Source organism: Solea senegalensis, linkage group LG1 (assembly GCF_019176455.1).
Source record: "Solea senegalensis isolate Sse05_10M linkage group LG1, IFAPA_SoseM_1, whole genome shotgun sequence".
Taxonomy (NCBI): Eukaryota; Metazoa; Chordata; class Actinopteri; order Pleuronectiformes; family Soleidae; genus Solea; species Solea senegalensis.
Genome location: NC_058021.1, coordinates 18,217,977 through 18,243,138, shown reverse-complemented (window position 1 = coordinate 18,243,138; position 25,162 = coordinate 18,217,977). Strand labels below are relative to the sequence as shown.

The window sequence follows — 25,162 nt, the reverse complement described above, 5'->3', positions numbered from 1 at the left end:
GTGTTTTACTTTGATACTGTGTCGGACTTCCTGTCTTGTGCGATCTGCTTCGTTGAATTTACGAGGTTCAGCAGCGGCAACGGAAAAAATAGAACTGATTCCTATCGATAGCGCTGCGGCGCGGCGAGCCGCTTCTGGGCCGCTGCTGATCCGCGCCGCAGCGCGGCCGGTGGGAATGCTCACATTGATTAGAATGGAAGCGATATGCAACGGCTACCGGGCGGCTGCCGTTCCGCGTCCAGTGGAAATCCAGGGTTACTGGCTTTCCATTTAAATACATTTAAGTTTCAACATAATGTGAGACACTGTATGAAGATCATGTGAACTCTGTTAGATAAAGTGTGTGGCTCTTAAAAGAGCCGTTGGGTTGATGAGGTGGTTCCAGTCTGAGCAGTGTGTTTACTTGGAGCTGGTGTACTTGGTGACGGCCTTGGTTCCCTCGGACACGGCGTGCTTGGCCAGCTCACCGGGCAGCAGGAGACGCACGGCGGTCTGAATCTCCCTGGAGGTGATGGTGGAGCGCTTGTTGTAGTGAGCCAGGCGAGACGCCTCACCGGCGATGCGCTCGAAGATGTCGTTGACGAAGGAGTTCATGATGCCCATGGCCTTGGACGAGATGCCAGTGTCGGGGTGGACCTGCTTGAGCACCTTGTACACGTAGATGGCGTAGCTCTCCTTCCTGCTCTTTCTCCTCTTCTTGCCTCCTTTGCCGGCGGTCTTAGTCACGGCTTTCTTGGAGCCCTTCTTGGGCGCGGACTTGGCGGGTTCAGGCATCCTGACAGTTCACACTGATCAATGAGCTGCAGCAGGCGGAGGAGACTCTACTTATAAAGGCTCCATGCAAACACCACTGTGTGCTCCCCCTCCTGTGATTGGTTGATTCTCTCACTGAGGTTGGATGAGGAGGAGATAGTGTTGTCTTTGTTTGAAACACACTGGAGACATTTTAGAAACAAATACATGATACATTTTATTAAAGAAACAAATCGCTACTGTCCTTCAGTTCTTCCTTCAGACAGAAACCATTGAACATGTTTCTGCCACAATATCTTCATGATTATTAATGATCTTTATCAAAGTTAGAAACATTTTGGGAAACAGAAACTCAGTGAGTCATGATGATCAAACCTCTGGTAAAAGGAAGAAGAAATTCTTCATAATCTTTTTATCCTTTCAGTTCAACGTGAATGTGATTATTGTGATGTTGTGAGACTGAGATTAATGAGATAAATACAAAAAACAGACAAAATGTCTTCACTTTCAAGAGTACTTAATACTACAAAATAAAATAATCTACCTTTAACCAATTATATATTTTCCATTGTTGAATGAGGCAGAAAAAGAAAATGAAAAAGATGAGAAGATGAGGACAGACAAAAGATCAGAATACTTTATAGCAGTTTAACACACACACTTAATTTGTATTACTAGTAAAAATAAATGCAAAGAGAACCAGTCAAACTAAAAAAACATCCAACTCTGTGTGGGGAAGCAAAACTGTTCAATTGTGGTGGATGATATGAGCTTAACAATATAAAATAGTCCACTGTGATAAAACAATAACATTCATGACATGAATTTCATATGTTTGCGTGTTTTGATACAGAATGATATAAAATCCACAATAATAAAAACATATTTTTAAGTGAGTTGCAAATTTCAGACACATAAGTGAGATTAAATTAAATAATTACATGATAATAATAATAATAACTATAAGAAAGCTGGGCCTCAAATTTAATTTAATCAATGAAAAAAACTTTAGAGCAGTGGTTGAGTAAATAATGAGCTCTCAGTAACACCATCATCAGCAACATTATAATACAGTGGTGTAAATAGAAAGTCAGCTACAAACTTTTCACAGGAGGCAGATTTATTCCCAAAAAGATAATTTGCTCTTATCATCATCATCTTCCTCACTACACTGACATAGTAAAGTCAAAATAAGATCCATTCCACATATATGCAGTAATTTCCTTCCAGGACCAGTGGAAGTTTGTGAACCATTTAAATAACCAAGATAATGGAAAAGACAAACATTCAAAACCACAACAGTGTAGAGTCACTGAACATGTGATATAATTTCAGATGTGAAATATTGTTGATGGAACAATAGTGAAGGTTATTCATAGAGGGGAATTAATTCTTAACATATTAACACTGTAAGTAACAAAGAGTGTGAGCTCTCAGAGACAAAGTGGTTGGCTCTTAAAAGAGCCGTTGTTGTTGTTTTGTTTGATGACAAAGTGAAGTGAGTTTAACCGCCGAAGCCGTACAGAGTTCTTCCCTGTCTCTTCAGAGCATAAACCACGTCCATGGCGGTCACAGTCTTCCTCTTTGCGTGCTCGGTGTAGGTGACAGCATCACGGATCACGTTCTCCAGGAAAACCTTCAACACCCCACGAGTCTCCTCGTAGATCAGACCAGAGATACGCTTCACTCCGCCACGGCGAGCCAGACGGCGGATGGCGGGCTTGGTGATTCCCTGGATGTTATCACGGAGAACTTTGCGGTGACGCTTAGCGCCTCCTTTACCGAGACCCTTTCCTCCTTTTCCACGGCCACTCATTTTTACTTATCTGGTGATAGAGTTCACTCAAAGATGTGATGAATACACTGAGATTCACGGCTATTGAAAGTCTGTTTGAGGACCTAGTTGAAGACAGAGGCTTCATATTCTTCCTCTGTGGGTTTTCATGGTGGATAAAGGAGTTTATGGTATAGCAGCGCCCCCAACAGGAGAAGAGAGTCAGTGACAGAAGTCTCCCAAATTCCAGATGTCTCCCAAAATAAAACATTAAAAAGTCAGGGTTTATATTAAAACACAAGAAAACATGTGCGTCAGATAACAGAGAAAGACCACAAACTAAAAGTTCATTTAAAAATAAGTAACTGTGCTTAGAAAATGATTCATATTTAAATGACTCACTTATTTCCTTATATATTTTTTAATATTTATTTATTATTTATGTTGATAATCAATTATGTCTGACAGGATAGTGAAAAATCACAGCTGAGAAACTGGTGTTTAAAAAAAATATATTGAAAATTTAAAAAAAACCAAAAGCTTAAAGAACTTCAAATAAACATGTCAAAGTAAAGATTAAAGTTAAGAAAAAAGCACCTGATGGTGAGCACAGTTTAACATGATGTGCAGCTTCAATCCTGTTTTCTTTATTTCCTTGTTGGCTTCTCCCTCTCCAGGGTTAGCAAATGTAGATGATGCACATATTAGATTTTTACACTGAAATGACTGTGAACATTGAACCCCATCCTCCTCAGTAGACTCTCCTCCATTGGCCTCTCCCACACTCCCCTCAGCTGGTTCCACTCTTACCTCACAGGCCGCACTCAGTTTGTACAGCTCAAATCTTTCACTTCAAAACCTTCCCCAGTCACTACAGGTGTGCCCCAGGGATCTGTCCTGGGGCCCCTTCTCTTCATCATCTATCTCCTCCCCCTTGGCCACATCCTCCGTAAATTCAATATCCAGTTCCACTGCTTCGCGAATGACACCCAGCTCTACTTTTCTTGCAAACCAAATTCCACACTACCACCACCCTCCCTCACCTCTTGTCTCTCTGAGCTAAAAAACTGGTTCACCTCAAACTTCCTTAAATTAAACTGCAATAAAACTCCTCCTCGGCACTAAATCCACCCTATCTATCTCCCTCACCATTGATAGCTCCTCTGGGTGTCAACCTCGACACCACACTCTCTTTTCACTCACACATCAACATCACTACCCGCACTGCTTATTTTCATCTCCGCAACATCAACAGACTCCGCCCCTCCCTCACCCCCCACTCCACAGCCGTCCTTGTTCACAGTCTCGTCACCTCCCGTCTTGATTACTGCAATTCTCTCCCAAAAGTCTCTCCATAAACTGCAACTGGTCCAAAACTCAGCCGCGCATATGATAACAAAGACCCCCTCACACCACCACATCACCCCCGTCCTCCAGCACCTCCGCTGGCTCCCTGTCAAACTCCTCCTGTACACATACATGGCCATCCACAACCTTGCCCCTCCCTACCTGTCTGATCTCCTGCACGTCATCACCCCCACTCGTTCCCTCAGATATTCCTCCTCCATCCACCTCTCTGTGCCTCCTGCCCGCCTCAGCACTATGGGGGGCAGAGCCTTCAGCCACTCTGCTCCTCAGCTTTGGAACACACTACCACCTGACCTCTGTAACTGTGACTCTCTCCACCTCTTCAAATCAAGACTGAAAACTCACCTGTTCCGGACCGCCTACTCCCTCTAACCCCCCTGCTTTTACCGCCACTTCCCCAAATTTGGGGAAGTTGATTTGTTTTGTTTTTTTTGGTTTTTAAGTAATTGTGTGATTTTAATTCATCTTGTTTGTAAAGTGTCCTTGAGTGACCTGAAAGGCGCTTTTAAATTAAATTTATTATTATTATCGTTATTATTATTATCATTATTGTTATTATTATTATTATTATTATTATTATTATTGAGTATGCAGTACATGCTAGACCTGTATGTGGTGCTGTGATGCTCCTACAGCATAAACAGAGATGTTGAGCATTGGGGGTGGCTGATTGTACTCAATTCCATTGTAAGTCACTTTGGATAAAAAGTGATAAAAGTGTCTGCTAAATGACATGTAATGTAATGCAATAAAGGATGTGCACTTTTTGCAAAATTAAAAAAAAATAAACAAGTAAATGTAACAATGTATACAATCAGTGAAACAGAGACAGAATGGACCAAGGAAAGAAAATAGAAGTTTCCATAAAGTGAATAAAACAAACAATTTCCAAACACAGGAGGATGGGACACACGGTTGGTGTAGTGGTTAGCACTCTTGCCTTTGCACCTCGAACCCCGGTTGGAACAAAGGCCATTCTGCATGGAGTTTGCATGTTTCCTCCCACAGTCCAAAAACATGCAACATGGGGATTAGGTAAAGTAGTCACTCTAATGTAAATGTAAGAGTGTATGGTTGTTTGTCTCTGTATGTCCAGGGTGTGACCTCACCTATCGCCCACTGTCAGCACCCCTGTACAGAACAAACTGTGCAAAAGATGAAACTCTATTATGTGGCTGAGGACTGGTTTACTATAGTGGGAAATGGTGATGAAACATCAAACTAATGAATGATTCATGGTTAAAGTTGCTTCCCTATATTGGCACATAATTGTTGTTTTGTTTTTTTCAGTGGGGGAGAGGCTGTATTTTTTTAGCCAGCGCTAGACCAGTTCCACAAACTTTCATCTTCAAAGATCCTCAATCAACCATCTCCAATAGCACTAGCTGTTTGCTAACAGACTAGTAGCTACTTCCCTCAAGGAGTGAAGGGCTGTTTGTTGCTTTCTGGCTGCTACGATATTTGGCAAACACTGCTCTTATTGAGATGAGAGGCAAAATTAATCTCTAATGAATTTGATTCACAGACTTGGATTGCTGTTTGTTCAATGGTGTGACTGAAAAGACATGACTATAAAAATCATATAAAATAGATTTAACATTAAATGTTTGCTGTGCCTGTACAAAAGGTGATTACTGATCGACCTGCAACACATCATAATTTTTATTATGAAAATAACAAGAGTGTATTACAACTCCTGTACTTACCATGTCATTACATTAAAAATTAGCTGTTATTACCATATCCCCTCCTATTATATGAAATCATCACAATTTTCATGATGAAATTTAACCCATAAGAACACATTGTGACAAGTTCAGGAGGGTGCTATTAAAAAAAAAAGAGAGAGGTTCTTAGGGAATGCAAAACACTTTGTTAATCGGCAGTTGGCATTTAGTAAATAAAGATGACATGAATTTATAAATGTAATGAGGAATAACAAGAGGGGCTGTAGTCTACAGAGTTTGAACAGTAGTTATGTTGGTGTTCACCACACTTACTAATGACAGCTTTGATATCTGTGATAATGTAATAACTATATAAATAAATGATAAATATGTTTGTTCATAATGGAAGACAACAATTAATTGATATGTAACTTACATTATACTAATAATAAAAACATATTAAATGTATTGAGGCGGCAGAGAACAGTTGTCTATGTTGAGAGTGAGGTGGCTCTTAAAAGAGCCGTTGAGGTGGAGGTTAGTGGAGCAGCAGCACAGAGTTTAAGCTCTCTCTCCACGGATGCGGCGGGCCAGCTGGATGTCCTTGGGCATGATGGTGACTCTCTTGGCGTGGATGGCGCACAGGTTGGTGTCCTCGAACAGGCCGACCAGGTAAGCCTCGCTGGACTCCTGCAGAGCCATGACCGCGGAGCTCTGGAAGCGCAGGTCGGTCTTGAAGTCCTGAGCGATCTCTCTCACCAGGCGCTGGAAGGGCAGCTTGCGGATCAGCAGCTCCGTGGATTTCTGGTAGCGACGGATCTCTCGCAGAGCCACGGTACCGGGCCTGTAACGGTGAGGCTTCTTCACGCCGCCGGTGGCAGGCGCGCTCTTACGCGCAGCCTTGGTGGCCAGCTGCTTCCTGGGAGCTTTACCTCCGGTAGATTTACGAGCGGTTTGCTTGGTTCTTGCCATGTTTCTGCTTGTTGCTTTCAACAGGAGAAAAAGTGAAGCAGACACGAGCGACTCTCTGCTCTTAAACTGTGGGAGCAGCTGTGACACGGTGACGCTGCTTCAGTCCTCCGGCTCCTGATTGGTGGTGAGCGGCTCTTCCTGGAGCGCAGCGCCGCCCAGAGGAGCCCGAGACCCCGCTGCTTATTCGACAAAAGTCGCTTGAAAGCGCAGAGGGTGATCCCCCCCTCTGCTGCTCTGCTCTGGTTGGTCTGGCAGGAGTCTCCGCTCTTTCGTGGACATATAAAGGAGGGTTTGCGTTAATCGACTCACAGTTTCTCTGAGTTTGTCAGAAAAATCTAGTAAAAATTAACCATGTCAGGAAGAGGCAAAACCGGCGGAAAAGCCCGCGCTAAGGCAAAGACCCGCTCCTCTCGTGCTGGACTCCAGTTCCCGGTCGGTCGTGTTCACAGGCTGCTGCGCAAAGGCAACTACGCTCATCGTGTGGGTGCCGGCGCCCCCGTCTACCTGGCCGCTGTGCTCGAGTACCTGACCGCTGAGATCCTGGAGCTGGCTGGAAACGCCGCCCGCGACAACAAGAAGACCCGTATCATCCCCCGCCACCTGCAGCTGGCCGTCCGCAACGACGAGGAGCTCAACAAACTCCTGGGCGGAGTGACCATCGCTCAGGGCGGCGTGCTGCCCAACATCCAGGCTGTTCTTCTGCCCAAGAAGACCGAGAAGGCCGCTAAGTCCAAATAAACCACAGCAACTCCGCAAACAAGCAAACAAAAGGCTCTTTTAAGAGCCACACACTCACTCTGAGAAACTGCTCATCCTCCTCTTTAAAATACAGCAAAACTGTCAGTGTCAGATATTAAACGTTGTAAAAACAACATAAAATATAACATGTATAGTATTTACATGGTTTATTAATTTAACATAACTTAACATATACATAAATACATTTTAAATAAAAAGAGTTGCAGGAGTTGTCACACTGGCACCTTCCTTAGCAGAGTCCCTTGCTGGTCTTTTCTCCAACTCCATTAACTGCCTTATTGGATGATTAGTTCTCATATGCCTGTTTGTGAGCATGCTCAATATGAATTTTTTATTTTACAAAGTGTACACTCTGCCTTTCCGGAGTCTTTAAAATGTGTCCAAATTTGACTCCTTTTCTAGCTGTCACTCATCTTCGGTAAAATGGTAAAATGCTCTCTCCCTCCTGTTCGTGTGTGCTGTGTGCGAGTGTCTGTAACACCTCCCCTCCACACAGTGTAGTCACACACAGCCACACATGTTGACCTCCAAATAACAAGGTCACATAAGACACAAGTAACCAACTACAAGTAAAGGTTTTTAGAAACCTTTACCACTTGTAGCAAGTGTGTGACTAAATTAAAGTACAGTTTAACTCCCTCAACTCACTAAACTCCTGTTAGAAAGTTTGGATCATAAATTACAAACATGAACATAAATAAAAATAATACCCTGCCAAAGTTACTGTAAGCGAGATAAGGGCGTCTATACTGGGTACGTAAATAAAGTCAACAACCCTTCCTCCCGGCAACAACAACCGCGCCACTTCCCTTCACAATAAAACTACACAACAGATATGAGAAACAATACCTGACAAGCTCTACTAAGAGCTGCCATAATTAAAAAAAAACATGTTAAAATACTTTATCAAACTTGCCAGTATTCATGGCAACCAGATATTTGTTCAATTGCAAAACATCGGCAAAGTAGCGCCGACTTGGCAGGTTGTTGCGGGGTTCAATATGCGCTATCAACCGTCGGAACCCTCGGCTGGTCGTCAAGAGCAATCATTTCCATTACCTTGATCGTTATTGCCCTGGCCACTGTCTTCCTTTGGTCGAGTCCCAGCTGCGCTGCTTTCTTTTTGTCTGCTGCCTAATGTTACTAGCGTTAGCTTCCTGCCGTTGTTTGTGTACTTCAGGGTGGCGGTTTTTCAAAAGACATGACTTGACGCGGAACCCTCCGCGCATTACCTCGACTTTGCAAGTGTTGCATGATGCTTTTCGCGTATCTTCTATTGACACCCTGAAAAATCGCCCACACCGCTGACATTATCTCTCCTCAACACACACACACACATCTTATGCTGCGCTTGCGTCACTGACGCTGTCATATGCCCAAACAAATGCCGCATGGCCTCCCCTTTCCCGACACACATACACAAACAGCAATTAGACGAGTATAAACATCGGTTGTTAAAATCGGGGCAGTTTTACTCATTGAACCGATGCCGATATGTTAAAAAATGACGAACATCGGCCGATAACAATATTAATGCCGATATATCGTGCATCCCTAATAAAGAATCGCTCTCGATCGCGAGCCGGCTCCTCCAATTGACAAGAAATAAAAAGACACCGTTTTGGCAGCACAGCGAGACTTTATTTTCTCTATATCACATGAAAACAGATAACACGATCTCATGCGGAGCCGGACTCTCTTCTCCGGTCTGTCACTTTACCTGGTCCCCCACCACAACAAGGGGACTTAATTACACTAAGAAAACAAAAGAATAAAAGTGATAATAAAACATTAGACTAAATTAATTAAAATTAACAATACAACTTAAACACATAATAAAACAATAACATGTAATATAATACAAAAAAATGTTATGGTGACAACATAAATTCCATACTTAAACTAATAAACACATAATAAACTACACGGTTACATATACATCAAATACATTTACCCACTGTGTTCTAGTGAAAATGTAAACACATTAACACTTGATTCATTCATTAAGATGAGACATATACAATGAAGAGGGAAGTGAAAGAAACAATGCAACATAATATACATATACATATGTTATACATTATACATAACATATAAATGTATACCTGCAACACTGTTGTTTCTCTCTGCAGCTCTCTGTTGTTTAATCATTTCAATATTTGTATTAACAGGGCACAGTATACAATTATATGATACGTCAACTGTTGTTTGTGTAGTGAACACAATAACTTTCTATACCTCATAATAAATCATAGTATATGTGTTGCTTGTATCTTAAATAGCAGCAAAACAAACAAAAGTGCATTTTCACTGTTGATCTGCATGTATGACTTTGTTGATGTTTATTAATCATGATGTAGAAAATAATTAAAAACAATTAAATGACTCAGGTATTAAATGGTTAAAAACTACCTTAGCTGCAACTATGAAAGTTTACTCAAAGTGATTACTGATGTCATTCATCAGTCTATGACGTCAATTACAAGACTCTGGTCTAATCATTATATTATATATATTTCTTAATATATGCAAGTAGTAATAAATATTTACATAGTTAGGTTACATATCAATACTTAATGTGTGTTATTAATAACACATTATAACACAATCACTTCCTATACCTTGTAATATGTGTATAGTACATGTGTTGACTGTGTCTTTTTTCTCTCTTTAGTTCTTACAAACTCAATTAAATCATGTTCTGAATAAAGGGCAAAACGATGTGTGAGAATATAAATACATATATATGCAAGTGTGTAACATTTGCAGATATAACTTTGTTGATTTTTATCAATAGCGAAGTAAACATTAAACACCCTTGTGCCTGAAGTTCGCGCAATTGGGGGACTTTTACTGAGTTTACGTGACTTATTTTTCGTTAAGAATCACGAAAAAGTGATTTAATATATATATATATATATATATATATATATATATATACTTGGTGTCAAAATTTTCAGAAACATCTGGTATACATCTGGCTGTAAAAAACCTCTTTCAAATGTGAAAAACACAGTTCAAATAACACCTAAATGAATAACTCCATGCCGCCGCCATCTTGTCCCACACACACCCCTGTGGCTCAAATGAAAGCTGCCCTTTCCAATGATGTAAGCCAAAGCAGTACAGGACAAAGCATTACAGAGACACACGCCACAGAATACAGACAACAGAGAGTCGTTCACCGAACGACAGCTGTAAAAATGCTCTTACCTTTGATGTTTCTCCGTGAAAAAAAATAATCTTTCACAGCAAACAAAGCACTCCCCGGCTGGACTGACTCCCTGTGATAAAATCAAGCGCTCCCTGGCATCTCTAGGTGACGTCATCACGTTTTTAGACGCATTACCCTATCCTAAGGCAGCAGCCAGCCGCGTCACACCCGCGCACTCGGTTGCCTCTCATTGACGAACAAAGCTGTCAATCAAAATTGGGTGACGACAGTGTCCTTCTATTGGCTTTAATGAAGCCAATGAGCTGTCGTTCATTCATGTCGGCCGTTCTCTCGCTGAGATACAGGCCTGAGAAGAGAGAAAAGTCAGATGGTGTGTTTTTTGAATGGAAAACATATTAAAATCTGCAGGAACTTTGAAACAATGCCAGAAATTGTTTAACTGAACATTAATACATATATTAAAGTGAAGAAAGTAGTTAAATACATGGTTTGAATCCAAATTGCAGATGTTTCAAAATGTTGACAAATGAGTCCTTGTCCTTAATTTTTGCACTAAAATAGCTCTAATTTTGTTCTGCTTCACTTGATCAAAGTCAAACTTTGCAGAGATTATGTTCACAGGCTGTACTTTAATGTGAGTGAGTTTAGATCTTATTCGCCATTATTCCAGAGAGATATTCATCTTTATGTTGTTTGTTTTTCAGGCAAAGCTATATTATTTTAGTTTTGTTGTTCTACCTTCATTTCCTCTTCACCACTAATTTCTTTTATATCTTAGCCTTAAGAGTGATAAGACAATCCTTTGTTCAGAGAAAGAAATGCAACACATGTGCGGTGGGAACTCATGTGAGTAAATGAAGAGCATAGTTGAATTAAATTCACACTGTATAAAGATCATATGAACTCTGTTAGATAAAGTGTGTGGCTCTTAAAAGAGCCGTTGGGTTGATGAGGTGGTTCCAGTCTGAGCAGTGTGTTTACTTGGAGCTGGTGTACTTGGTGACGGCCTTGGTTCCCTCGGACACGGCGTGCTTGGCCAGCTCACCGGGCAGCAGGAGACGCACGGCGGTCTGAATCTCCCTGGAGGTGATGGTGGAGCGCTTGTTGTAGTGAGCCAGGCGAGACGCCTCACCGGCGATGCGCTCGAAGATGTCGTTGACGAAGGAGTTCATGATGCCCATGGCCTTGGACGAGATGCCAGTGTCGGGGTGGACCTGCTTGAGCACCTTGTACACGTAGATGGCGTAGCTCTCCTTCCTGCTCTTTCTCCTCTTCTTGCCTCCTTTGCCGGCGGTCTTAGTCACGGCTTTCTTGGAGCCCTTCTTGGGCGCGGACTTGGCGGGTTCAGGCATCCTGACAGTTCTCACTGATCAATAAGCTGCAGCAGGCGGAGGAGACTCTACTTATAAAGGCTCCATGCAAACACCACTGTGTGCTCCCCCTCCTGTGATTGGTTGATTCTCTCACTGAGGTTGGATGAGGAGGAGATAGTGTTGTCTTTGTTTGAAACACACTGGAGACATTTTAGAAACAAATACATGATACATTTTATTAAAGAAACAAATCGCTACTGTCCTTCAGTTCTTCCTTCAGACAGAAACCATTGAACATGTTTCTGCCACAATATCTTCATGATTATTAATGATCTTTATCAAAGGAAGAAACATTTTGAGAAACAGAAACTCAGTGAATCATGATGATCAAACCTCTGGTAAAAGGAAGAAGAAAATCTTCATAATCTTTTTATCCTTTCAGTTCAACACGAATGTGATTATTGTGTTGTTGTTAGACTGAGATTAATGAGATAAATACAGAAAAAACAGACAAAATGTCTTCACTTTCAAGAGTACTTAATACTACAAAATAAAATAATCTACCTTTAACCAATTATATATTTCCCATTGTTGAATGAGGCAGAAAAAGAAAATTAAAAAGATGAGAAGACGAGGACAGACAAAAGATCCGAATACTTAATTGCAGTTTAACACACACACACACTATAATTTTTATTACTAGTAAAAATAAATGCAAAGAGAACCAGTCAAACTAAAAAAACATCCAACTGTGTGTGGGGAAGCAAAACTGTTCAGTTGTGGTGGATGATATGAGCTTAACATTATAAAATAGTCCACTGTGATAAAACAATAACATTCATGACATGAATTTCATATGTTTGCATGTTTTGATACAGAATGATATAAAATCCACAATAATAAAAACATATTTTTAAGTGAGTTGCAAATTTCAGACACATAAGTGAGATTAAATAATTACATACTAATAATAATAATAATAATAATTCTTGCAACCTTGTTGCTCGAACCCTAATAATAATTACTACAAGAAAGCTGGGCCTCAAATGTAATTTAATTAATGAAAAAACTTTAGAGCAGTGGTTGAGTAAATAATGAGCTCTCCGTAACACCATCATCACCAACATTATAATACAGTGTTGTAAATAGAAAGTCAGCTACAAACTTTTCACAGGAGGCAGATTTATTCCCAAAAAGATAATTTGCTTTTATCATCATCATCATCTTTCTCACTACACTGACATAGTAAAGTCAAAATAAGATCCATTCCACATATATGCAGTAATTTCCTTCCAGGACCAGTGGAAGTTTGTGAACCATTTAAATAACCAAGATAATGGGAAAGACAAACGTTCAAAACCACAACAGAGATAAAACGGATACTATATCCATTTTATCTTACTATCGTTGAAAGAACGTTTTGAAATCATACAGTGAAGGTTAACATAATTCTTAATATATTAACACTGTAAGTAACAAAGACTGTGAGCTCTCAGAGACAAAGTGGTTGGCTCTTAAAAGAGCCGTTGTTGTTTTGTTTGAGGACAAAGTGAAGTGAGTTTAACCGCCGAAGCCGTACAGAGTTCTTCCCTGTCTCTTCAGAGCATAAACCACGTCCATGGCGGTCACAGTCTTCCTCTTTGCGTGCTCGGTGTAGGTGACAGCATCACGGATCACGTTCTCCAGGAAAACCTTCAACACCCCACGAGTCTCCTCGTAGATCAGACCAGAGATACGCTTCACTCCGCCACGGCGAGCCAGACGGCGGATGGCGGGCTTGGTGATTCCCTGGATGTTATCACGGAGAACTTTGCGGTGACGCTTAGCGCCTCCTTTACCAAGACCCTTTCCTCCTTTTCCACGGCCACTCATTTTTACTTATCTGGTGATAGAGTTCACTCAAAGATGTGATGAATACACTGAGATTCACGGCTATTGAAAGTCTGTTTGAGGACCTAGTTGAAGACAGAGGCTTCATATTCTTCCTCTGTGGGTTTTCATGGTGGATAAAGGAGTTTATGGTACAGCAGCGCCCCCAACAGGAGAAGAGAGTCAGTGACAGAAGTCTCCCAAATTCCAGAAGTCTCCCAAAATAAAAAATTTAAAAAGTCAACAAGAAAACATGTGCGTCAGATAACAGAGAAAGACCACAAACTAAAAGAAATAAATAAAAATAGGAATATGATAACAAATACATGTGTTAAATAATAAGGCAAATTGTGATTTAAAAACATTCTGCAAGTTAATTTAAAAATGAGTAACCATGCTTAAAAATGATTCGCATTTAAATGACATTAATTATTTTTTTCAGAATCACTTATATCCAGACATGAGTAATTATGTTTTATTATAATTATGTCTGACAGGATAGTGAAAAATCAGAGCAAAGTGTCGATGTTCAAACTGACTTGATTCAGATGTGTGTGTGGAGGTTGGATTTCATATGTGGCTATATGTGCTGACTTAAGGCAAGTACACGTACAGGCTTGTAATAATGGATGTGTTGAGTTGAGTAGGTACTTTGTAGTGGAGATGCAACCTAAACCGTGCCGTGCCGAGGCGAGTAGCGCCGGTGGAAAATATGTCAATTTGATTAATTTCGTAGGTGAATGTGCTCCGATACGTGTTTTGATATGGACTGTATGAATGAGGAAATGAGACAGAGTGTCAGATAGCTGCTTCAGGCTCAGCAGGAGGAGGACTATGTTGCCACGGTAACTGACTTAGAGTTAACCTGAAATGGCTTTGTTAAACCAAAAACAAAAAACCTTAGTTAGTTATCTCAGGGTTAACTAACTAAGAGTTTTCACTAAACCTACTTTCTAAAAGGACTGACTGTAAAAGGGGTGAGAGGTTAAAGTATCATCAAACGAGACAGTTGGTGTCTGCAGCGGAGATTCTGTTTTAACAAAGATAAGTCATATAACTTAACTTGATGAATCTCCTCGAATCATTAATAGTAATGGGATGTGAAGCTCCAATTTATACACTTTAAGTACATAATACTTCAGAAACTCTGAACAAAAAACTACAGAATATAGCAAAACTGACAATGTCTCTAAAAATATGAAGATATTAAACGTCATCAACAGCATGGTCATTAATAATTGAAATAAAGCACATACAACTTGTATTTTTAACTTGTATTTGTACTTAACAATTAGTTTTGTCTAGTTTTAGAGTTTAATTTAAATATAACGTTAAATAAGATGTCCAGAATATACATGAGGAATAACAGCCAAATAATGTATGAAATTGTGATATTTTGTAATTCAGGTTTTCTGTATATTTTTTCCTCTTCATATTCATACACATGTAAACCTTGTTAGTCATCTTACTGTATATGCAGCACAATTGAAAAAGATTAGTTTTAAATTGTGTAAATTATGTAAAGCTTTAAATGTCTGACGTAATCAACAAAATCATTTCCTAAACCTTGTAACAGTACTCAATACTACACGTGTAGCTTGTAACTTTGTCTCTTTAGTTCATACAAACTTGTTTTATGAACATTCTCAGTGAAATATGAACCCAATGTGATCAAAATAAACCAGCATACTTTATTTTGTAAATGTATTTTCACTGTTCATTTGCAGGTATATGTATGTTGATGTTTATTAATAATGATATATAATAAACATCAAACAATATATTCCATTCTATATCAATATGCGATTGATGATGTCATGCATCATTTTGTATATACATCAAATACACTGTGTTAGTGTAGTTTAGTGAAAATGTAAACACATTAACACTTGATTCAAGTCAAGTCATTTCAATATTTGTATTAACAGGGCACAGTATATGATTATATGATACGTCAAATGTCTGATGTGATTATGAACACAACGACTTTCTAAACCCTGTAAAAAAACGAATATTATATGTTTTACTTGTTATTTTGTCTCTCTTCAGTTATTACAAATACAATTATTCTGAGGTCTGAGTGTAAATACAATGATGTTATAATCTCTCACGTCTATAGTCAATAGTGATGTAGAGCACATGACACATTGAATAAAGCAGTTATTACTTTGTAGTGATGGGTCTAATCCGGCTCTTTGAAGTGAACGACGGAAGCCGGCTCCCGATCGAGAGCGATTTTTTATTATTATTATTGTTGTTTTAAAGCCCCATTGGTCAACATGTGTGGCTGTGGCAGCGTCTGTGTGACCACACTGAGCAGGAGGGGGAGGGGTTACAGACACTCGCGTGCAGCACACACACAACAGGAGGGAGAGAGAAGATTTTACTATTTTACCGAAGATGAGTGACAGCAGGAAAAAAGTAACACTTGGACACATTTCGTTAGTGTTAGACTCCAGAAAGGCAGAGTGTACCCTAAATTAAAAAATCATATCAAACAGGCTCCACAAACAACCTGCACAGGCATATGCGAACTAATCATGCAACACTTATGGAGTTGGAGAAGGGACTCTGCTAATGAAATATAAAATGAAATGAAAATGAAATCTTTTTTTTTTTTTAATTTAAAATGTATTTATGTATATGTGAAATTGTGTTAAATGTATTAATAAAGCCATATAAATAGTATACATATATTGCATTTTGTGTTTTTACATGAATTATTCATTTTACACTAAATTTGGTGATAAGTGAATTTAAGTAACACAAAATATGAGGAGCCACTTGGGAGCCAAAAGAGCCAGATCTCCACAGCCAGAATTCCCATCACTACTACTTTGTACTTCTAAAAACATGTAATTAATATTATGATGCTTTGTACTGTATATTCAATGAATATTATAGATAGCAGCTATTATATATACACACATGATACTATATTATAATCATAATTACTATTAATAATAGAAGGTGGCTGAGCTCTTAGCGGACACAAGTGTGTGGCTCTTAAAAGAGCCTTTGAACAGGATGGACATGTCTCAGTGAGGACAGCTCACTTCTTCTTGGCTGCTGTCTTCTTCACTTTGGGTTTGGCGACCTTCTTGGCGGGAGATTTCTTGGCTGCTGGAGCCTTCTTCACCACCTTCTTCGCTGCCACCTTCTTGGGGCTCTTCGCTGCCACTTTCTTGGGGCTCTTGGTCGCCACCTTCTTGGGGCTCTTGGTCGCCACCTTCTTGGGGCTCTTGGCTACTTTCTTGGCCGCTGCAGGTTTCTTCACCTTCTTAGGAGACTTTTTAGCAGCTGCTGGCTTCTTAGCTGCCGCTGCCTTGGGCTTTTTGGCTGCTGCGGGTTTCTTGGCGGCGGGCTTCTTGGCTTTAGGAGCGGCCTTCTGTGCTGGCTTCTTGACTTCCACCTTCTTGTTCATCTTGAAAGATCCGGAGGCCCCGCTTCCCTTGGTCTGGACCAGAGTTCCTTTCAACACCAGAGTCTTGATGGCGGTCTTGACGCGGACCTTGTTCTTGTCCACGTCGTAGCCTCCGGCAGCCAGAGCCTTCTTGACGGCGGCCGCCGACACGCCGCTCCTCTCCTTGGACGCGGCCACGGCTTGAACGATGAGTTCCCTGACGCTGGGGCCGACCTTCTTCGGCTTGGAAGCCGCCTTCTTCTTGGCTGCTTTGGCCGGGGCGGCGGCGGCTGGAGTTGGAGCTACTTCTGCCATGATTCGTGGTTTCTAAGTTGAGCTCAGACTGACAACGATCGCAGTGAAAGAGAGCGGATTAGTGGAGGGCACTCAGAGAGGAGGCGGTACTTGAACGCAGCATGAGAACCGTGAAGACTCAACGCAGCAGCGGCTCCTGTGTGCAGCGTGGACACCGGGACACTTGTGTTTTCTCTTCACTCACAAAAGAGTTTAAATGAGTGTGTGAGAGGAGCTGGAGGCTCACAGTGAACGGAGTCCATAGCGGACTGGTCTCTCTTCATATTGAAGTCATGAAGAGCTCTGATGTTCTCTGTGTTTTCTTTGTGGAGCAAACGAACCTCAGCTGTTCACCGCGGTGAGCAGCGCTGCTCGGCGGCTTTTCACACTCGTTTCTCTCCTAAAAGCAGGTGAAAAACACCAGAGCTTCACCAGAACCTGTTTCTCTGCTGCTGCACACGTTTGTTCTCAGAGTCCGAGTCAAAACAAGCAGCTGCTGATGATCACTGTGTAATAAAGTGCACTTATTGTGCAGCAGCAAACACACACTGCTGATGGCCGAGGCTCATGCTCAAGTTCTCACACACACACTTGTGTCACAGCTGTGAACTGAAATGACAACAAACCTCAGGCAGTGATGACTCTCTCAATACTTTTATAGTTTGATGTAAATAATTTACTACATATTTATTATTATTATTTCACAAAATAATATTATGACGCCTCATCTTCTACAGTTTGTTCCAGCTGTGATTTGTCTGGATCATGTTCTTGGAACATTGTTATGATTCTCTCTGCAGGTCTCTACTGTGAAAATATTGACCTGGTTACATATCAATACTTACATACAAATACTCTGTAGTTTGTATGACTTTGTTGATGTTTATTAATCATGATGTAGAAAACATTAAATTATTACTCAATGGTTAATAACTACCGTAGCTGCAACTTATATTCCTTCAGTTATGAAAGTTGATCAAAGTGATTACTGATGTCACTCATCAGTCCAAGACATTAAATACAAGACTCTGGTCTTGCGGTGTTTGCTTCAGAGATTTGGAGTAAAGAGTTGAAGAGTTCCTCCAAGATTCATCTATTTTCAGCTCTAGTGTGGTATTTCTATTGTAATCAGTGAGTGATTAAAGTCAGATAATTCGGCCAATCCCTCATTCAGATGAGGAAAACAAACAAGTGTTTGGTGCACATTCATTGTCCTTCCATTCTAAATGCAACGTAAGAGCATTTTCACAAACACTAAAGAATAAGTGGGTTCTCTTTATGTGGTAGTGAACAACATGTAATAAATAACAATTCATTTTATTATTATTTGTAAATAATAAAATAAGAGTATGTGTAGAAAACATGTTTCTGGTGCTCGTTTCCTTCCCTCAGTCAGTTTCCCCCTGAACAGGTCTTTTTTCGTTCGCTAACTGGTGGCAGATCATTCTGTGCTGTGCACGTTGCCACACACACGTGGGTGAACAATACAGTAAATGAGTAACATACTATGGTAAGTTTCCAATGTTTAAAATGCTTCCAGACGTCCTAATGTGTAATACAATGATGGTTACTCACACAATGACACAAAAACTGTGTGGCGTGTTGATTTAGGTAAACCATAAATGATAGAAGTGATGTATTCACTTGTTAATATAAACATTTACATGCACAAGATTGAGAATAGAAGTCAAGCCTTGGTGATGATATGATATACACATGATATCTACACTGTCTGCCCAAAGGAGTTTGTCAGTGGTTCATGTAGAGAATAGATTCTGGTGCTTTAGTCTCCATTTCTCCTTCAGTAACTCTCTGACCCAGCCTTTGTTCAAACATTAGCAGCAAATGAACAAATCATTATACATTTCTTAATATATGCAACTTGTGAAATGACATTACTTTTACACGTACCTCATACTTGTTGGTGTTCTACATTCATTTACTCTTCACCACTAATACGTACACTGATATTTACACATCTCTTCAAATCCCACAAATTCCTTTACTATGACATGTATTAAAATAGGCCTTGTGGTTGCAGAGATATACTCACTTTATTATGATTAATAACTGTCTTGATTGTAACTTATGTTTCTTCAGTTAGGACAGTTTACTCAACATCACTGTTGATGTCACTAGTTTCAGATCCTGTTTTAGAAAAAAAAAAAAATAATCCTGGATTTTGGAGTATTTAAATAAAGAATCCAGGATTAATCTATTTCTGGCTCTAGTGGCTTTGTATCTTAACCTTAAGTGCGATAATTCAGAAAATCCCTTGTTCATAGAAAGAAAGTATTCCAGTTCTTTTATTACAATATATTGTCCTTCCATAATAAATGCAACATATGGCAACTTTTCCTAACCTCTTTATGTGGTACTGAACAACATTTAATGGGCACTCATGTGGGTAAAGGACGTCAATGTGTGGACCCTAACCTCTTTATGTGGAAGACGTCACATGTTTTCTGGTGCGCTTTTTTTTCCAGATTCTCTGAACGGGTCTGTTTCATTCATAAACTGGCGGTAAATGATTCTGTGCGCACACACATGCAGGTACAGGACGTCAGTAAGGAGCAGGTCTAATTCTTAAGCCACAATCTGTAACGTTTCATTCATTTTACAGCAAAGGAAAGGACGTCAAGGTTAAACAGACACATCTCAGATATGTTATTCACACTGTATAAAGATCATCTGAACTCTGTTAGATAAAGTGTGTGGCTCTTAAAAGAGCCGTTGGGTTGATGAGGTGGTTCCAGTCTGAGCAGTGTGTTTACTTGGAGCTGGTGTACTTGGTGACGGCCTTGGTTCCCTCGGACACGGCGTGCTTGGCCAGCTCACCGGGCAGCAGGAGACGCACGGCGGTCTGAATCTCCCTGGAGGTGATGGTGGAGCGCTTGTTGTAGTGAGCCAGGCGAGACGCCTCACCGGCGATGCGCTCGAAGATGTCGTTGACGAAGGAGTTCATGATGCCCATGGCCTTGGACGAGATGCCAGTGTCGGGGTGGACCTGCTTGAGCACCTTGTACACGTAGATGGCGTAGCTCTCCTTCCTGCTCTTTCTCCTCTTCTTGCCTCCTTTGCCGGCGGTCTTAGTCACGGCTTTCTTGGAGCCCTTCTTGGGCGCGGACTTGGCGGGTTCAGGCATCCTGACAGTTTTCACTGATCAATGAGTCGCAGTAGGCGGAGGAGACTCTACTTATGAAGGCTCCATGCAAACACCACTGTGTGCTCCCCCTCCTGTGATTGGTTGATTCTCTCACTGAGGTTGGATGAGGAGGAGATAGTGTTGTCTTTGTTTGAAACACACTGGAGACATTTTAGAAACAAATACATGATACATTTTATTAAAGAAACAAATCCTAACTATGATTCAGTCAGAAACGTTTAACATTTTTCTGCTTCAGTATCTTCATGTGGATTATTATCATGATGAGTTATGTGTTTCACTTTGCTCTGTGTTGTTTTTACATGTTCTTCATTCTGTACAGCACTTTAGTCAATCCTGTTTTTTTTAGTTGAGTTGTTGACGTTAGATAAATTATGAATGAGATAAATACATGAATCATACAACATGTTCTCACTTTTAAGAGTTGTTAATACTACAAAATAATAATAAAAATAAAAATTGTCCGAATTGGAAGATAAGGTTGAGGACAGACAAAATCATAACACTTTATTGTAGTTTAACACTCACTCACTATAATCTCCCAACACTAACTTGATTTAGTGAGGATCAGTTTGTTTTAACGTGTCCCCCACAAGTAATACACAGTACATGACATGTCAATACATTTATTAAATGTTTGTCTCTGATTTCTATGAAAGTGCATTGCATTCATTAAAAAAAAAAACTCGATAGAACTCAGAAAAACGTTTTTTCTGAGTAATTATATTATCACACTTAAGCTTAAGATATACAACCACTAGAGCAAAAAAAAGATTAATCCTGGAGGAATTGTTTTGTCACAGTCCAATGTTTTCTTATTTTTCAAAAACAGAATCTGAAACTGATGACATCAACAATCATTTTGAGTAAACTGTCCTAACTGAAGAAACATAAGTTACAGTCAAGAATCCAGTCAACAAAGTTATACCTGCAAATCTTACACAGTAACATATATATGTATTTATATGATCACAATGTGTTTGCCTTTTATTCAGAACATGATTTAAAAGAGTTTGTAAGAACTAAAGAGAGACAAAGACACAATCAGCACATATGCTACACTGTAAGCCCGGATAAGTTGAGTTTACAATAAGAAAAGTGGTTGCCTTTTAATTAACTTTTTAAGTACATTTAACTTAAAATATTTTGTAATATCAAATGATTTGCATAGTTATTACACTTATAATAATAATTAAATTCAATGCACTATATTCCAAGTTGACTTAACTAAAAATAATTGGTAATAATAACTATGTAAAGCAGTTGATATTATAGAAGATTTTAAGTTACATGTACTTAAAAAGTTAATTGCTCATTACTTGAAAAATAACTCAGGCACACATTTTTTGTAATTTTTGTAAGTAAAGTCAACTTATCAGGCTTACATTTTAAAGCATCACAAATCACTCTTTAAAGAGAGAAACTGCTGTTACTGATTAGTGACAAAAGTAGAACAAAAACAACAGGAAGTTATATTAAAAAAGTCCAAAAAGAACACAGAAGGCCTGAGGAAGGTTGACTTGCAGGATGAACCCAACTCTGGATGGGTTCAGGGGTGAGTTTTCCTCATCGATACAGAAGATTCCCACTGGAGTCTGACTGTATGCATCCTTGTCAGTTACAATCTTAGAGGGGAAAAAAGATTGACAAAAGGACAGAATCAAGTTAGTTGTCCATACAAAATGCCTTTAGATGCTTACAATGAAATCACACTTCAAAAATAAACTGTATACTGAGAGACGTGAAAAGAAAGACACACTGCTCATACAGGACTTGAGGCCTGGTCAAAAAAATGTGACCTTTCAGATGTTGTTGTAGGAGGCCATTGATGCAGAAATGTTTATGTATGATTTTAGAGAAATGTTGTAATATTGCAACATTGGGCCTAGTTGGGAGCAGAATTCCTGTATTTGTACTCACGTTGTCTGAACAACAATTCAGAACAACTCAGGGATCAATTGCAGGGTTGATTGCTTACTTTGCAAACATCAGTCATATTTATTTATGAAATCATTTATTACAAAGAAAATTAAACAAGATAAAACTCAGCTCAACTTTCTAGCAACTTCATTCCTTTCTTTCTTTTCATGACTGACAGAAACAAAAACAGTTCTTATTTTCTGAAAAGCAAAGGCGAACATCACACTTGCTGCACTGCGTGTTGGTGTATCCTTTACTGCAGTGTCTGCAGCATCCCTTCCCTGTCTTCCATGGGAAATGTGCAACTGGGTCCTTGGACGGTCTCTTCTGAGCATTCAGAGGACTTCCTGATGTCACTGTATGTGTTGCTGGGCTCCCTTTGCCATTTCAGACCCAAGCGATGAATCAGACTCGATCTGCGTTAGCCCCGCCCTCTGACTTTGATAGGCGAGTATAGCAGATAAAACAATTAATGACCCACTGCTACACGGACCATGAAATAATTAAATGTGTCTTTAATTTATTAAATGTATTTAATTAATGACACTTTTAATTGTGTATTTGTTTCTTTATTTTGGCCTTTCATAGTTTATAACAACATTTACATATTTCAGAGAAATTGACAGTCGAGCTATATTTTAAAGAGGAGGATGAGCAGTTTCTCAGAGTGAGTGTGTGGCTCTTAAAAGAGCCTTTTGTTTGCGGAGTTGTTGTGGTTTACTTGGACTTAGCGGCCTTCTCGGTCTTCTTGGGCAGAAGAACAGCCTGGATGTTGGGCAGCACGCCGCCCTGAGCGATGGTCACTCCGCCCAGGAGTTTGTTGAGCTCCTCGTCGTTGCGGACGGCCAGCTGCAGGTGGCGGGGGATGATACGGGTCTTCTTGTTGTCGCGGGCGGCGTTTCCAGCCAGCTCCAGGATCTCAGCGGTCAGATACTCGAGCACAGCGGCCAAGTAGACGGGGGCGCCGGCACCCACACGATGAGCGTAGTTGCCTTTGCGCAGCAGTCTGTGAACACGACCGACCGGGAACTGGAGTCCAGCACGAGAGGAGCGAGTCTTTGCCTTAGCGCGGGCTTTTCCGCCGGTTTTACCTCTTCCTGACATAGTTAATTTTTACTAGATTTTTCTGACAAACTCAGAGAAACTGTGACTCGAACAACGCAAACCCTCGTTTATATGTCCACGAAAGAGCTGAGACTCCTGCCAGACCAACCAGAGCAGAGCAGCAGAGGGGGGATCACCCTCTGTCCTTTCAAGCGACTTTTGTCCAATAAGCAGCGGGGTCTCGGGCTCCTCTGGGCGGCGCTGTGTTCACCACCAATCAGGAGCCGGAGGACTGAAGCAGCGTCACCGTGTCACAGCTGCTCCCACAGTTTAAGAGCAGAGAGTCGCTCGTGTCTGCTTCACTTTTTCTCCTGTTGAAAGCAACAAGCAGAAACATGGCAAGAACCAAGCAAACCGCCCGTAAATCTACCGGAGGTAAAGCTCCCAGGAAGCAGCTGGCCACCAAGGCTGCGCGTAAGAGCGCGCCTGCCACCGGCGGCGTGAAGAAGCCTCACCGTTACAGGCCCGGTACCGTGGCTCTGCGAGAGATCCGTCGCTACCAGAAATCCACGGAGCTGCTGATCCGCAAGCTGCCCTTCCAGCGCCTGGTGAGAGAGATCGCTCAGGACTTCAAGACCGACCTGCGCTTCCAGAGCTCCGCGGTCATGGCTCTGCAGGAGTCCAGCGAGGCTTACCTGGTCGGCCTGTTCGAGGACACCAACCTGTGCGCCATCCACGCCAAGAGAGTCACCATCATGCCCAAGGACATCCAGCTGGCCCGCCGCATCCGTGGAGAGAGAGCTTAAACTCTGTGCTGCTGTTGTTGATCCACTAACCTCCACCTCAACGGCTCTTTTAAGAGCCACCTCACCCTCAACTCTAGACAACAGTCCTCTGCTGCCTCAACATATTTAATAATGGATAAAAATCTCATAACAATTACCTACGTCTTCAATTAAGAATAAACGTTATCAGTTACAGTATCATGAAGATCAAAGCACTCATATGATCTCCTACATCACTGTTCAAACTCCATTACAGTACATTTCTCATAGAAAGTGAGAATGTGTCAGTTTCATATTTAAAGACATTTGACTTTTATTAAATACCAACTGTTGATGAACAAAAGTGCTATTGTTTAACATTATCCCATAATAATCCACACCCATTTTTTTTTTCACCCTTGTCACCATGTGTCCGTATGGTTTGAACGGCAGAAAATTGAAAACCCACAGCGCCATATTCTTCCTCTGTGGGTTTCCAAGGAGTCTATGGTGCAGAAGCGCCCCCAACAGGAGAAGAGAGGCAGTTACATCATGTTCCAGAAATAAGAAAATACAACAAATTATATATTGTATATATTGTTTTAATTATTATAATTTTTAAAACATTTTATGATTATTTATATATTTTAAAGTGGGTGTGTCAGGCAACAGAGAAAGTACGGAAGACCACAATTGAAAATAAATGAATGAACAATAAAGAAATACATGTGTTAATCAATAAGGAAAGTGAGAATTATATATTTTTTTTATTAAAAAAAAGCAACTATGCAGAAAATGATAAATAGTTAAATGAATTGTTTTATTTACTTGCATCACATCTCTGGTTCCATCAATACTGTCTCATACTGTATTATCAATAGTGTCTCAGTGTAGCGTGACATGTGACCACAAGATGGCGTC

General features: G+C 40.5%; 6 protein-coding genes and 1 pseudogene across 6 annotated transcripts; 1 reads left to right on the top strand and 6 right to left on the bottom strand.

Annotated features, from left to right (window-relative positions):
• Window positions 1-329: 329 nt before the first annotated feature.
• Window positions 330-804, bottom strand: LOC122766726 (histone H2B). Its single transcript, XM_044021829.1, has one exon. The coding sequence runs from the start codon at window positions 772-774 to the stop codon at window positions 400-402; it is 375 nt and encodes a 124-aa protein (XP_043877764.1). The 5' UTR covers window positions 775-804; the 3' UTR covers window positions 330-399.
• A 1,389-nt stretch (window positions 805-2,193) lies between these two features.
• Window positions 2,194-13,653, bottom strand: LOC122766738 (annotated as a pseudogene).
• On the bottom strand, window positions 11,354-11,847 carry LOC122766728 (histone H2B). The gene has a single exon (XM_044021861.1). The coding sequence runs from the start codon at window positions 11,818-11,820 to the stop codon at window positions 11,446-11,448; it is 375 nt and encodes a 124-aa protein (XP_043877796.1). The 5' UTR covers window positions 11,821-11,847; the 3' UTR covers window positions 11,354-11,445.
• Window positions 13,654-16,301: 2,648 nt separating the features above from the next.
• Window positions 16,302-17,370, bottom strand: LOC122766548 (histone H1-like). Its single transcript, XM_044021502.1, has one exon. It carries the CDS (start codon window positions 17,366-17,368, stop codon window positions 16,703-16,705), a length of 666 nt encoding a protein of 221 aa, XP_043877437.1. The 5' UTR covers window positions 17,369-17,370; the 3' UTR covers window positions 16,302-16,702.
• Window positions 17,371-20,046: 2,676 nt separating this feature from the next.
• On the bottom strand, window positions 20,047-20,494 carry LOC122766650 (histone H2B). The gene has a single exon (XM_044021691.1). The coding sequence runs from the start codon at window positions 20,490-20,492 to the stop codon at window positions 20,118-20,120; it is 375 nt and encodes a 124-aa protein (XP_043877626.1). The 5' UTR covers window positions 20,493-20,494; the 3' UTR covers window positions 20,047-20,117.
• A 2,562-nt stretch (window positions 20,495-23,056) lies between these two features.
• Window positions 23,057-23,537, bottom strand: LOC122766630 (histone H2A-like). The gene has a single exon (XM_044021654.1). The coding sequence runs from the start codon at window positions 23,535-23,537 to the stop codon at window positions 23,151-23,153; it is 387 nt and encodes a 128-aa protein (XP_043877589.1). The 3' UTR covers window positions 23,057-23,150.
• Window positions 23,538-23,751: 214 nt separating this feature from the next.
• LOC122766597 (histone H3) lies at window positions 23,752-24,291 on the top strand. Its single transcript, XM_044021591.1, has one exon. It carries the CDS (start codon window positions 23,873-23,875, stop codon window positions 24,281-24,283), a length of 411 nt encoding a protein of 136 aa, XP_043877526.1. The 5' UTR covers window positions 23,752-23,872; the 3' UTR covers window positions 24,284-24,291.
• The last annotated feature ends 871 nt before the right edge of the window (window positions 24,292-25,162 follow it).

Excerpts from the sequence above, each read along its gene's own strand:
- LOC122766630 (XM_044021654.1), bottom strand. The coding sequence starts at position 23,537 with ATGTCAGGAAGAGGTAAAACCGGCGGAAAAGCCCGCGCTAAGGCAAAG.
- LOC122766597 (XM_044021591.1), top strand. The coding sequence starts at position 23,873 with ATGGCAAGAACCAAGCAAACCGCCCGTAAATCTACCGGAGGTAAAGCT.
- LOC122766650 (XM_044021691.1), bottom strand. The coding sequence starts at position 20,492 with ATGCCTGAACCCGCCAAGTCCGCGCCCAAGAAGGGCTCCAAGAAAGCC.
- LOC122766726 (XM_044021829.1), bottom strand. The coding sequence starts at position 774 with ATGCCTGAACCCGCCAAGTCCGCGCCCAAGAAGGGCTCCAAGAAAGCC.
- LOC122766548 (XM_044021502.1), bottom strand. The coding sequence starts at position 17,368 with ATGGCAGAAGTAGCTCCAACTCCAGCCGCCGCCGCCCCGGCCAAAGCA.
- LOC122766728 (XM_044021861.1), bottom strand. The coding sequence starts at position 11,820 with ATGCCTGAACCCGCCAAGTCCGCGCCCAAGAAGGGCTCCAAGAAAGCC.